This window comes from Trematomus bernacchii, unplaced genomic scaffold, assembly GCF_902827165.1.
Source record: "Trematomus bernacchii unplaced genomic scaffold, fTreBer1.1, whole genome shotgun sequence".
NCBI classification, from domain to species: Eukaryota; Metazoa; Chordata; class Actinopteri; order Perciformes; family Nototheniidae; genus Trematomus; species Trematomus bernacchii.
In genome coordinates this window covers 12924328-12937058 of record NW_022987593.1, presented here as the reverse complement: position 1 = coordinate 12937058, position 12731 = coordinate 12924328, and the positions used below count along the sequence as shown (strand labels likewise).

Genomic DNA, 12731 nt, shown 5'->3' with positions numbered 1-12731 from the left:
TGGCGATTAGACCCCGTTGTGCTGGAGTATCATCCGGGAGGGGAATACTGAGCCAATAAACCCCCCCTGGGATCTAGACACTGGTGGTGGTGGAGGCAATTAAGGGATTGATGGAGGTCTGAAGAGGAGCGGTTTAAGCTTGACCCTGGATTTGGAAGAAAGGAAGGTGGAAGGACTGGAGGAGGGCTGCGTTGAGTCACCTGAAATGACAACTGTGAGGAAGGGGAGAGAGCAGATTTAAAGGTTTAGGGTTAGGGTTGCACTATGATGTACAGTGATGCGCCGGTGAAGATGGCCGCATCGTCTTCGTGCTCCTCTCCAACTTTGCCCATTTTCGTATTTTGTACATATTTCTTTTACTTTTGCCGTTTTACTTTTAACATGGTTCGCAACATGCTAGCCGACCGCACCTACTCTGCCATACAATATAGCAGAGAGGAACTTCTCCAATTGCGAAACTTCGTGGACAATATTAACCCTCCGACAGACAATGGAGATTCACCATGGCTACCTGTTGCTGTTCTACCTGAGAGACGCAAGAAGAAGACAAAGCGAGGATGCCGGGCCGGGTTGCTGGTCAGACTAAGAAAACGTGAGAATCGGCCCCCTCTTCCGAGTATTCTTCTGGCTAATGTTCAATCCATTGAAAATAAGCTAGATGAACTCAGAAGCCGGATTGCTTTTCAACGGGACATTAAGAACTGTAACGTGTTAATTCTCACTGAGACTTGGCTCAACCCCGCTATCCCGGACTCCGCTATTGTCCCTGACGGATTCTCTATTTTTCGTCAGGACCGGACTGCAAACTCGGGGAAAAGTAAGGGAGGCGGTGTGTGTGTAATGACTAACAACAACTGGTGCTCAGATGTGAAGATTATTTCATCGGACTGTTCCGCACAGCTAGAGCACCTCATGATCTCATGTCGGGCCTTCCATCTGCCGAGGGAATTCACATCTGTTGTGATAACAGCAGTGTATATCCCGCCGCAGCCACTCGCCGACAACAACACGGCACTCGATCAGCTGTTTGGGTTTATTGATAAAACCGAGACTTCACGGCCAGATGCGGCGTTCGTTGTGGCCGGAGATTTCAACACCGCCAACATGAAGAAGGTTTTGCCAAAATATTTCCAACACATCAACTTCCCGACGCGCGGGGGAAACATACTGGACCATGTTTATTCCCCTTTCCGGAATGGATATAAGGCTCTCCCTCGCCCTCCCTTCGGCAAATCAGACCATATCTCACTACTGTTGTTGCCTGCTTACAAGCAGAAACTTAAAAGGGACAGACCGATAACAAGGACAGTACAACGATGGAGCGAGGAGTCAGATTCAGCACTGCAGGATTGCTTTGCATCTACGGATTGGAGTGTGTTTGAGGACAATAACATCAACACACACACGGACACTGTCATCTGCTACATTGGGAAATGCATCGATGACGTGGTACCGAAGGTTTCTGTACGGACATTCCCAAATCAAAAGCCCTGGGTAAACGGTGAGGTGCGCGGCAAACTGAAAGCGCGCACTCTCGCGCACACAGCGGGAGATTTGGAGGAGTACAGGAAGTCTAGGTATGATCTCCGGAGAGCAATAAAAAATGCAAAGAGACAGTACAAAGAGAAGGTGGAATCTGACTTCAAAGGCTGTAACACTAGGAATATGTGGGCGGGACTAAGGACAATGACTGACTACAAAGGAGCAGCGGGGGGTGCTGCGGGAGTGTCTGCGTGCGCATCTCTCCCAGATGAGCTAAATAGTTTTTTTGCACGCTTTGAGAGCAGCCAGGCTGTGGAGGTACAGAGGGACCAGGAGCTACACTGCCCTTTTGTTTTAAATAGGGCAGATGTGTGTAAATCCTTTAAAAGGGTTAACCCACACAAGGCTCCTGGACCTGATGGCATCCCTGGCCGTGTTCTCAGGGTGTGTGCAGTTCAGCTGGCAGAGGTGTTCACAGACATCTTCAACAGGTCCCTGCTGCAGTCTGTAGTCCCCACATGTCTTAAACACTCCACCATCATTCCTGTCCCCAAAAAGACAATCATCACCTGCCCCAACGACTACCGCCCAGTAGCACTCACCTCCATCATAATGAAGTGCTTTGAGCGGTTAGTCAAATTATTCATCACCTCCTCCCTCCCTGAATCTCTGGACCCCCTGCAGTTTGCCTACAGAGCAAACAGGTCCACAGACGACGCCATAGCCCTCACCCTCCACACTGCCCTCTCACACCTGGACCCGAAGAACAGGAACACATATGTGAGAATGCTGTTCATTGACTACAGTTCAGCATTCAACACCATTGTGCCCTCCAAGCTGGCCATCAAGCTCAGAGACCTCGGGCTCAACAGCGCCCTCTGCGACTGGATCCTGAACTTCCTGACGGGCAGACCCCAGGCAGTGCGGGTGGGAAACATCACATCCTCCACCCTGATTCTTAACACCGGTGCCCCTCAAGGCTGCGTGCTCAGCCCTCTCCTCTACTCCCTGTTCACCCACGACTGCGTGGCCACACACAGCTCCAACACCATCGTGAAGTTTGCTGATGACACGACCGTCATCGGCCAGATCATAGACGATGACGAGACGGCATACAGAGAGGAGGTCGAAAACCTGACATCTTGGTGCCAGGAGAACAACCTCCATCTCAACATCAGCAAAACAAAGGAGCTGATTGTGGATTACAGGAAGCAGCAGGGAGAGGGACACGCCCCCATCGCCATCAATGGGACTACGGTGGAGAGAGTCAAAAGCTTCAGGTTCCTTGGGGTCCACATCACTGAGGACCTGACATGGTCTCTTCACACCACCACCATCACCAAGAAAGCTCGACAGCGGCTCTTCTTCCTCCGCAGGCTGAGGAGGTTCAAAATGGATTCCAGGATACTCTGCAACTTCTACAGGTGCACGATAGAGAGTATCCTCACTGGCAGCATGACGGCCTGGTACGGCAGCTGCACCGACCTCGATCGTAAGGCTTTACAGAGGGTGGTGAAAACTGCACAGCACATCACCAGGACGGAGCTGCCATCCATGGAGGACCTTTACTCCCAGCGGCTCAGGAAGAAATCACTACGGATTATCAAAGACCCCCATCACCCCAGCCACAAACTGTTCTTTCTGTTGCCGTCTGGCAGACGTTACCGCAGCATCCGGGCAAGGACAAGAAGATTCGGAGACAGTTTCTTCCCGCGGGCAGTGAGACTGTTAAACAATTGAACTGTTGAAACAACATCAAACATTCAACTGCTACTCAGTAGTATGTATCTAATACCTAATATATATATATATCATTCCAATAACTTGTATATAGACTCATACTGCACTATTCCACATCATAACTTTATTTCATTTTTATAACTATTATTATTTTTGTATTGCTCTTGCTCTTATTGTTATTATGTTATGTTATTATGTTGCATTGTTGGAGAAGCCTGTGACATAAGATTTTCAACTGCATAATTACTCTGTAGCTATGTCAGATTGACAATAAAGAACCTTGAACCTTGAACCTTGAACCTTGATAGGTTTGTGGGAATAGAGGCGAAGTGATAGGTTTAGCTAGGGAGTGACGCCCCCGATCACTGATTGAGAGGAGAGAGAGTAGTAAGCTGGGAATATGTGAATGAATGAGTAAAGACGGTCTTCCTGGTTGAACTTGCGCTGAGCTTCAGTTGTCTGTTAGATATACAAAGTAACAGCTTTCTTAGAGGTTAACTTTGTTTTTTAACAATGTAAGACACAAAACATGTTTAACATATTTTTGAAATTGGTCCAGTGTTTAGCGAGAATTGGTACTAAACAGGCTGCAATGTAATCGCTCTTGTCAATAGTTACATTACATTACATTACATTACATGTCACTTGTTAGACGCTTTTATCCAAAGCGACTTACATACTCAATACTGTGGGCAATCCCCACAGGAGCAATTTGGGGTGAAGTGTCTCAGGGACACAACGACATGCTGACTGCACCACACGCCTCCCTGTATATAGTTTACCGAGGATGTTCGTGTCGTGTGGAGGCAGAGCAGGGTCGACCCAAATGCAGGACTTACAAGTTTTAAACAGACGAATACCTTAAATTGCAGGAAGCCAGGCAGAAAAACTAAAGTAACAACACTCTCCGATGCACAAGGAAACAAGGATCTGACAACTACTTACAGAAAAACAGAACTTAAATACATGCAACACAAGGACAATTCCCTTTTAAAATCAACAAGTCACAAAGAATTTGCGTCGCTGTTTTGATGCATATTAATAATTATACATGTAGTAAGAAAAAACTAAAGAAGATGACTAGAACATTTCTGCACATGTCTTAAAAGAAAAATTCAGTTTGTACAGAATTTTTTAGCAATGTGCCAACTATTAACAGCATATATACTTAGTAGTAGTCTGTATAAAAGCCTGATACATCGTTTTCCTCTGTCCCATAAAGCTCTACTTTTGTTCATAATCTATTTATTATAACACAGACAATTTCCTTTATTTCCATGAACACACACTATAGTTTATTTTGACTCAATCCACACTAGAGCACCTAATGTGGATAAATCTGTCGGTCAAAATAGTCCCTAACCAATGCATAATCTCTCCTCGTTCATTGATTAAAGTAACAGTGAACAGCTTTTCAAAGAAAGTAGCTGAACTGTTTAAACATTAAATCCTAGATTTGTGTTTTCCAATATTAACATCTTCAGCTGTCAGAAAGCCTTTTGCAGCGTTTGGTCTCTCCATGATATTTCTTGACAACAACATGCATCATTAATATCAGAAAACTATTTGCAGATTTGAGAACAACCACAGTGCATGTGTGTGTCTGAGAGTGGGTTTCAAGTCTCTGCAGTTTGATTTTCATCCTGAAATGAAACCCACAGCATCCTGTGATGTTGGCGCTCATAAACTCTCAGTAATATAAATGATTAAACGCAGAGATGTGAAAGTGTGTCCGGTGTTGGTGCGTCCAGCTCTGAGGCATGAAATGGAAACGACGCAGCGTGACTGCAGGAGTGTAATCAACGTGATGGAGTGCACTGTTTTACATTCCTCCAATGGCTTCACGGCGAGTAATGGCAGCACAGAGAAAAGGTCATGACTGAACTGCTGACGTGTCAAAATGAAAAATGTACAGTGACCCCCAAGAATTTATTTTAAAACAGTCCAAACAGCCATGTGTAAAATATATGAAATTGACTGAAATAGGTCAGTTTAGTTTGTAGGAGTTTGTCCACACACTATGTTGCCTTCAGGCCGGCTGTTGAGTTATGACCGTGACTATTTCAGTATTACGTGGACCTTTTGTTGATGTTTAAACTAATACAGATTGAGAAAATCTCCCTCTGGAGGGAACTATGGGATTGAAGCCTTTGATGAACATTTGCCTTCACAAAAACCTATATAAAGTACAGGAAAGGGAACACCCCTTAAAGGTGGGGTAGGTCATTTTGGAGAAACCAGCTCGAGATCGCTAGAATTTGAAAATACACAACCGGAAAAAATCTGCCACTTCCTTACAGACCCCCTCCTCCAACACACACGAACGCGCACATGACCAATGAGGGCACGAGATAAGTGTGTGCACAGATGGAAGGCTGACAGGCAGGTAGGCCATCCAGTTATTTTAGCCGGGCCGGCTCAGATGATTGGTCGTGCTTTTTACAGTATTACGGCTTCCACAGATGACATGTTTTTATGTATTTATTGTCAAAGCATTTAATGTATTTATTGCTATTGGGATGTTAAGAGCATTCCATGGAATATAACAAGTGTTTCTGAAATAAATTACATACCCCACCTTTAAAGAAAATAATTGTCCCCAGCAAATGCAATTTTTCATCCAGTAAGCCTGATCAAAACAATTTATAAATGCAAACATTTCTATGTGTGTTTCTAAAGATTTATATCTTAGAAAAGAATTCAGAAAGCCTTTGTAGATTGTTGTCTTTCCTGGATTGTTGACAACAACATGCATCTTTGATATCAGAAAACTATTTGCAGAATTCAAAACATGGTGCTTATGTGCGTCTCCGAGAGTGCGATATAGGAGGACGACATATGCACGTTGAGAACAAAAGTTAATTCAATCATATATTTGACATAAGTCTCTGAAAAAATGGTTTCAGTTGAGATCCTAAAACCTAAGTTACTATCTCCTAATAAAGACCTAAGTAATTTAACATAAAAAAATGACACAACCAAAATGGAGGCAGATTTGTCTCAATATTACTTGTGCGAACAGTTTGACAATCTGTGTGTAAATAGGTTAACTCAATCCAAAAGCGTTGATGTGAAATCCACAAAAAAACTGGATTCAGAAATGCTTTTCAAAGACTACTTGCAAATCAATTACATTTATTAACAGATTTTCTTTTGGCGTGAGGATTTGTTTGTGTTTTCAGATTGGTTTTATATTTGTATAAATATATTTCAGATTTTTTGGGCATTTACAGTATGGATGTTTTAAGTTTGTAGATTACACATTTACACACAGACTTATTCACCCATATAGTATTGAGACATACACAAACCATCACCTCAGCATAATCATGTTTGTCATGAAGTGAAAACAAAGCGTGTTAAGTCCTCAGGCACACAGTGCACATAATTGAATCCTGTCCTGTGCGGGCTTCCGTAGGGAGGAGAAAGTTGTTGAGTGAAAGGAGATGAAGTGTCGGGGCTTTAACCCCTCGCTTCAACCCATCAGAGAGAAACCTACCTTTTCATTCTGCCTTCAGTCTCACTGCTGAAGGCTGCTAATGGAGGAGCAGTGCATTGTGGGTGTTTCCCCAGTGAGGAAGCAGTGTTTTTGACGAGAGGCAGCGGTGACAGACGAGTCAAAAATGGAGAGGATGAGTCTCTGTAGGTGGCACGGCTGCTGCCTGTTTCATACATGTTTCATACGTGTTTAATAAATCTTTCATACCGACTTTATCCATCATGACTGTAAGAGTTCTGCTGGAGAGCAGGAGGATTTAAGAGATGCTGACCCAGTGTCACGAAGCAGTGAGTTTGGACATATATTTTGACTTTATACCGTGACCTCTGCAGAGGAGGAAGCACTCTGATGGTTTTTTTATGATCCATCTTCTGAATTACTGCTCAAGAGTTACACTGCAGGTGAAGATGGCAGCAGTGAGGCTCAGCATAAGAGTTTAGAGCTGAAGATGTTTGTATAACACCCGTTAAAAACAACAAGCGTAAGACGATAGAGGGGGTTAGGTCATTTTTTACTGGACGAAAGGTGTTAAACATCATCCAATGGTGGAAGAAGTACTCAGATTTTAAACTTAGTTGCCTTAAATACTTATTAAAGTGAGTGTTTTATTGAAAGTAAAAGTCTGCATGTGTGTGAGTTTCAAACAGGGGATTTCCTTCGGGTCAGGGGGACAAAATGAAATAGCAAATTCAAGAAAATGTATAAAAAGATAATTTTTACTCGTGTAGGAACTGCTCAGGATAGTCTTCTGTCTTGTGTTCTCTTCTCTGTTTAGTGTACTTGGTGTAAATCGGTCAAATTAGGTTAAAATTGTGTTTAAATGTGGAATAAAATTGGCTTCTTGATTGCTGGCCATCACCAATGATTTGAGCATTTTCCATAACGTCTAGCTACTAATTGAAACGAAACTAAAATAGAAATTACAGTCATAAAGGAAAGGGTTGTGAATAACTGCCTGATTATTCTTGGGTGTAGACACTGGAAAAGATTGAAGACCTTGTAATGAAATGTAATGCAACCTCTATGTGATGCAAGAACAAGAAGCGTCAGGTTAAAGCAGCCGTCATGTATTATTGACAAGGGGACAAAATGAAATATTACACTGACCAGTTTAATAGGGGACAAAACACCAGAGAATCCTCCCCAGTGCTCAGGGACTAGATTAACTCTGAAAGGACATGACACATCCTTAGACTGATTATCCAATTAGAAAGCCTACAACCATGTAAGACCTGTAACCGAACTGCCTCAATCAATAAGTCAACCACATGACCAACAAGTCAGTCAATCTGTCAATAAATCAATAAACTAATCCCTAAGCAGTGTGGTAATCCACCAGGAAGAGTCTGTGGTGGACATACAGAAACGTAGTGTAATTATCACAGCGTTTTGACTTGAAATGTTATATTTTTCTTAATGAAATATGTTATAAGTGAGTAACTTGGCATTATCAAAGGGCAACATAAAGAGGAAATAACACATGAGTGTGTAATCCAACCTGAATATGTCCAGTGTGTTTCACTGCAGGTTTTTGATTAACAAAACATTTACAAAATAAAAGCATGTATAAAAGTTTCCCTTGCACAAACACACACAGAGGTTTTGGACAAGGTTGGGAAGTACTTTTAATGCACACTGTTTTATGAATATATCACAATACAGTGTAGTTGGATTTAGGGCTGCACGATTTGGGGAAATAATCTAATTGCGATTTTTCTGACAGATATTGCGATTGCGATTTGATTTGTGATATTTGTTTTTAAGCGACCCAACGGAAGTTTATTGTAAAATGCGGCCATATCTCCGGCTAGGAAGGTCGCATCAACATGCTCCCGCCTCTAGCACCCCCGCAGCCAGAGCTACGAGTGAAAGAACTAAACTTACATGAAACTTCCGTTGGGTTGCTTTAAAGTCAAGCTTCAGTTTAAGATTCACCCTGTAATAGATGTAGAACATGTGATGGAGCATTACTAACCTGACTCAGATGCTTTGTTTCACCAAACCATAGGAAAGCTCCATTGGAAGCCATTTGGAAAAGGGCAGGCACTTTCAAAAATACTTGGCAGGTGACTGGATCAATCAATCACCTTCTATCATGGGCCACTTCTGATTGGTTAACAATGGCTGGTACATGTGGAGCACAGCCCTTCTGATTGGTGTAGATGACTGACACACAAGAAAAAAAAGTTTGAAAAAAAATTTGCAGGCTTTGCGATTTGATAATCGCATCATTTCAAATCGCGATTTCGATTTAAAATCGATTAATCGTTCAGCCCTAGTTGGATTCATATGACAGCGTTATTTACATGTATTTATATATTTTGACAAGTGCCATATTCACTGATCATTTAAACCAGCTGTCCCTTTATATATCCTGGATGTAAACCAACAACAGAAATGAGACATTGTGAGCTTCATAAAGCTTTTATAACTGCTCCAGTTTGATGATTGTGTTCCTGTAATTTCTCTCTCTGGGGTTCAGGGTTGGTTCAGTTGGCAGCTTGTTATTATTCTGACACTGATGATGAGTTCTCACGAAGAGCTCGCAGAGGAATAACGGATTATGACAACCTGTGTTTGTTCCGCTTTCTTTCAGACTACAAACAATCAACGTTGGAGTTTATTTGGAAATTGAGCTAGTTGTTTGGTCCACGCCAGAGTCCAAAACAGCCCGACAAAACTGAGCCAAAAAGGCAAAAGTAGCTACATTTGTTAACAATTAATATATATATACATATTAATATTATCTTGTTAAGCTGAAGTAAAACCGTGCAATAAAAGATAAAAATAGTATAAAACATATTGATCTAAACATACAAAGTTAAAAAAACATTTTAGGAAATAAAAATATAATAAAATATTTAAATTCACACAAGGAGGTAGGAGTAAATTGCCCAATAAAAGATAAAATAGAACAAAAATATTCATAAACATTAGAAGTAAAGATGTAAAAAAAAGATAAATAACATTTAATAAAATATAGTTAAGATATTTACAAGCAAAACGTAATAAATGAAAGTAAAACCTCAAATAAACTGAAAAAATAATTATATACAAATATTTAAATTAACATAAGAATTTAAGTAAAATGCCAAAAAAATATACATTTAAAATAGACGGATCGAAGATCGAATATAATGTGAGTATAACTTTACAGTGATGTTGAAGCAGTAATACAAATGAATGCTGAGCTGCAGAGTGTAACGGCCCGTCCACACGGCGGCGTGCTTCTGCCCATTCACTTTGAATGGGGTGACGTCACGCTTTGCCGAACTGCATTGTGGGAGCGTTGCTTCGCTTTGCTCGCGTTGCTCGCTTCAAAAGTTGAGCAATGTTCAACTTTTGAAGCTTCGGCGGAAGCGTCAGCCAATCAAATCATATGCCAGTACAAGCTCTAGCCAATCAAACCGCGTGCTTGTGTGTCCGGGGCGGGACATTCATGTGATTGGTTGTTGGTCGAGTTTCAGACAAGCTCACCGGCAAGCTTCAACGCACGCCGCCGTGTGGACGCTGCGTAAGACGGTTTGGCTGCAGATGGTGAAGGATCAAAAGACAAAGTCAAATGTATTTTCAATCTTCCAGTTTGTGTGTACAGACAGAGAGATCGAAATACCGTTTCCCACAATCCCGAATACAAAAACAAAGATATATGCCAATCTATATAAGGTTTTCTAATTTCCTCCCCCTCTCCCTTTTCCTCTGCAGGGCGTCAGCAGTCTCTTCAGCTCTTAATACCAATATAAGGAGTTGAAATAGAAATGTGCATATTGTACTACATATAAGATTTTGATATATATTGAATGCTGAGTTGCTCAGTTTAAGAGGGTTTGGCTGCTGATATTGAAGTATGTCAATCTATAATTTCTTCCCCCTCTCTTCCTCTGCAGGGCATCAGCAGTCTCTTCAGCTCTCTGAAAGTGGTCCGCCTACTGCGTTTGGGTCGAGTCGCCAGGAAGCTGGACCACTACATCGAGTACGGAGCGGCCGTCCTGGTGTTACTGGTCTGTGTATTCGGGCTGGCTGCTCATTGGCTGGCGTGCATCTGGTACAGCATCGGGGACTACGAGGTGATCGACGAGGACACCAACAGCGTGCGGATGGACAGCTGGCTGTTCCTGCTGGGGGAGACGGTCGGGACGCCCTACAGGTTCAACGCCTCGGGGTCGGGCCGCTGGGAGGGCGGGCCCAGCAAGGACTCGGTGTACATCACCTCGCTGTACTTCACCATGACGAGCCTCACCAGCATCGGCTTCGGGAACATCGCGCCCAACACGGACGGAGAGAAGATCTTCGCCGTGGCCATGATGATGATCGGATGTGAGTACAATTCCTTCAAGTTATCAAAGGATCCAAAAAGGATTCATACGATACGATACGATACGATACGATACGATACGATACGATACGATACGATCAGTGGCGGTTCTAGACCAATTTTACAGGCTGGGGCCAGTTATTTAATGAGAGGGGCACACTAAAAGCGGGTTAAAAAGACAAAGACAGTAAAGTAATTGAACATAAAATACAGTAATTGGTATTTGTTTTGTAAATGTAAGTTACAGTCCTTTGTTTCAATAGTTCTTTTCATTTAGAGTATTTGTTTTAGTAACTTTAAGTGACAATTTAACAAAAACACATAAACAGTATTTGCTTTTATATAAGATAATGAACAGTTTAATCTCCACTGTACATCCGGGTCTCAGATTTGATTTAGTTCTAATAAATCGTAATATTGTAACCTCAGTTTTGGAGGGGGGCCACAGGGGGGTCCCTGGTCAGTGTTACGGACCAGGGACCCCTAGAACCGCCCCTGGATATGATACTACTTTATTGGTCAGATCAAGTCTGAAATGTGACTTGCATCACAGCAGCTCCATGTGTAACATCAACATAGACAAATCATGCTCAAAGACCCTTTAGCGTGCACTTGATAGGTTTTATTTGTCATGTGCACAACGGCCAAAGCATTGTTATTGGCAATGGAAATCTTCAGTCTCAGGGTCCTCTATCAATGCCACAGAAAATAGTCAAAGGGGCCCTGTAGTGTGTCATATAGGTTTTTGTAAATGGTCTGCAAAGGCTCAAATCCATGTGTTCCGTCCAGAGGGAGTTTCTCAATGGTTTGCTTCGTACAGAACAGAAGTGAAACATTTAAGTAGAGGTCACAGTCGTTGAAAAAAAGCCTGTTAACACTTTCATGAAGACCATAAATACTTATTCAAAAGTCTGCAATTCACACTAACAGTTCACAGATTAACCAGCCTCTGACTCTGACTCTCATTATCAGAGATGAGTGAAGGGAAGCAGATTCTCACTTACTGTACAGCCGACAGCAGCTCATATCAGCTGTCACTGAGTAATGCTGATTCTGTGAGTAACTGGATCACAGGCCAGAATTAAACTTTGTTTTCAGACCAAAGACCCTGACACATCATTATCAGACCGAAACACACACTGAGGATGTGTTACTCGTAGAAACTTAAAGGTCAACTATTATGCAAAATCCACTTTTTCATGTCTCTTCTACATCAACATGTGTCCCCTCTGTGTAAAGAGATTCTGAAAGTTTCAGGAAAAATGATTCTCTCACTTTTTGTCCTGATCCATTTATATAAAAACCTGTCTGAAAATGAGCTGATCAGATTTTGGCCCCTTTGTGATGTCACAATGTTTTTTGGCTTGTGTAACCATTAGCCAATCACCAACCAAGGTAACCCCCCCCCCCCCCCCCCCCCCCCACCTTATCACCTGAATCTCTGAGAGAGATATTGTGTTCTTTTTAAACCAATCAGCTCTCAGAGGGGCGTGGCCAGCAGCAGCTCATTAGCATTTAAAGCTACAGACACAGAATCAGCACTTTTGGAACAGGGCTGAAACAGAGGGGATTATGGGATGCTGCAATGATCTGTTTGGTGTTTGGAGCCAAACACTTCAGAGACGTGTTCTGTATATATCTGAGACCTATAATATATTGATGAAAAACAGTACGATAGGGGACCTTTAAGGGCAC

At 42.4% G+C, this 12731-nt stretch overlaps 1 protein-coding gene across 2 annotated transcripts in view; it reads left to right on the top strand.

Moving 5' to 3' along the window:
• kcnh1b (potassium voltage-gated channel, subfamily H (eag-related), member 1b) overlaps positions 1 to 12731 on the top strand; it is a 62625-nt gene that overhangs the window by 16592 nt on the left and 33302 nt on the right. For both annotated transcript variants that reach the window (XM_034129558.1, XM_034129559.1), the window contains one exon: positions 10609 to 11038. In XM_034129558.1, the coding sequence (XP_033985449.1) occupies positions 10609 to 11038 (430 nt within the window). The remainder of the gene's footprint in view (positions 1 to 10608; positions 11039 to 12731) is intronic.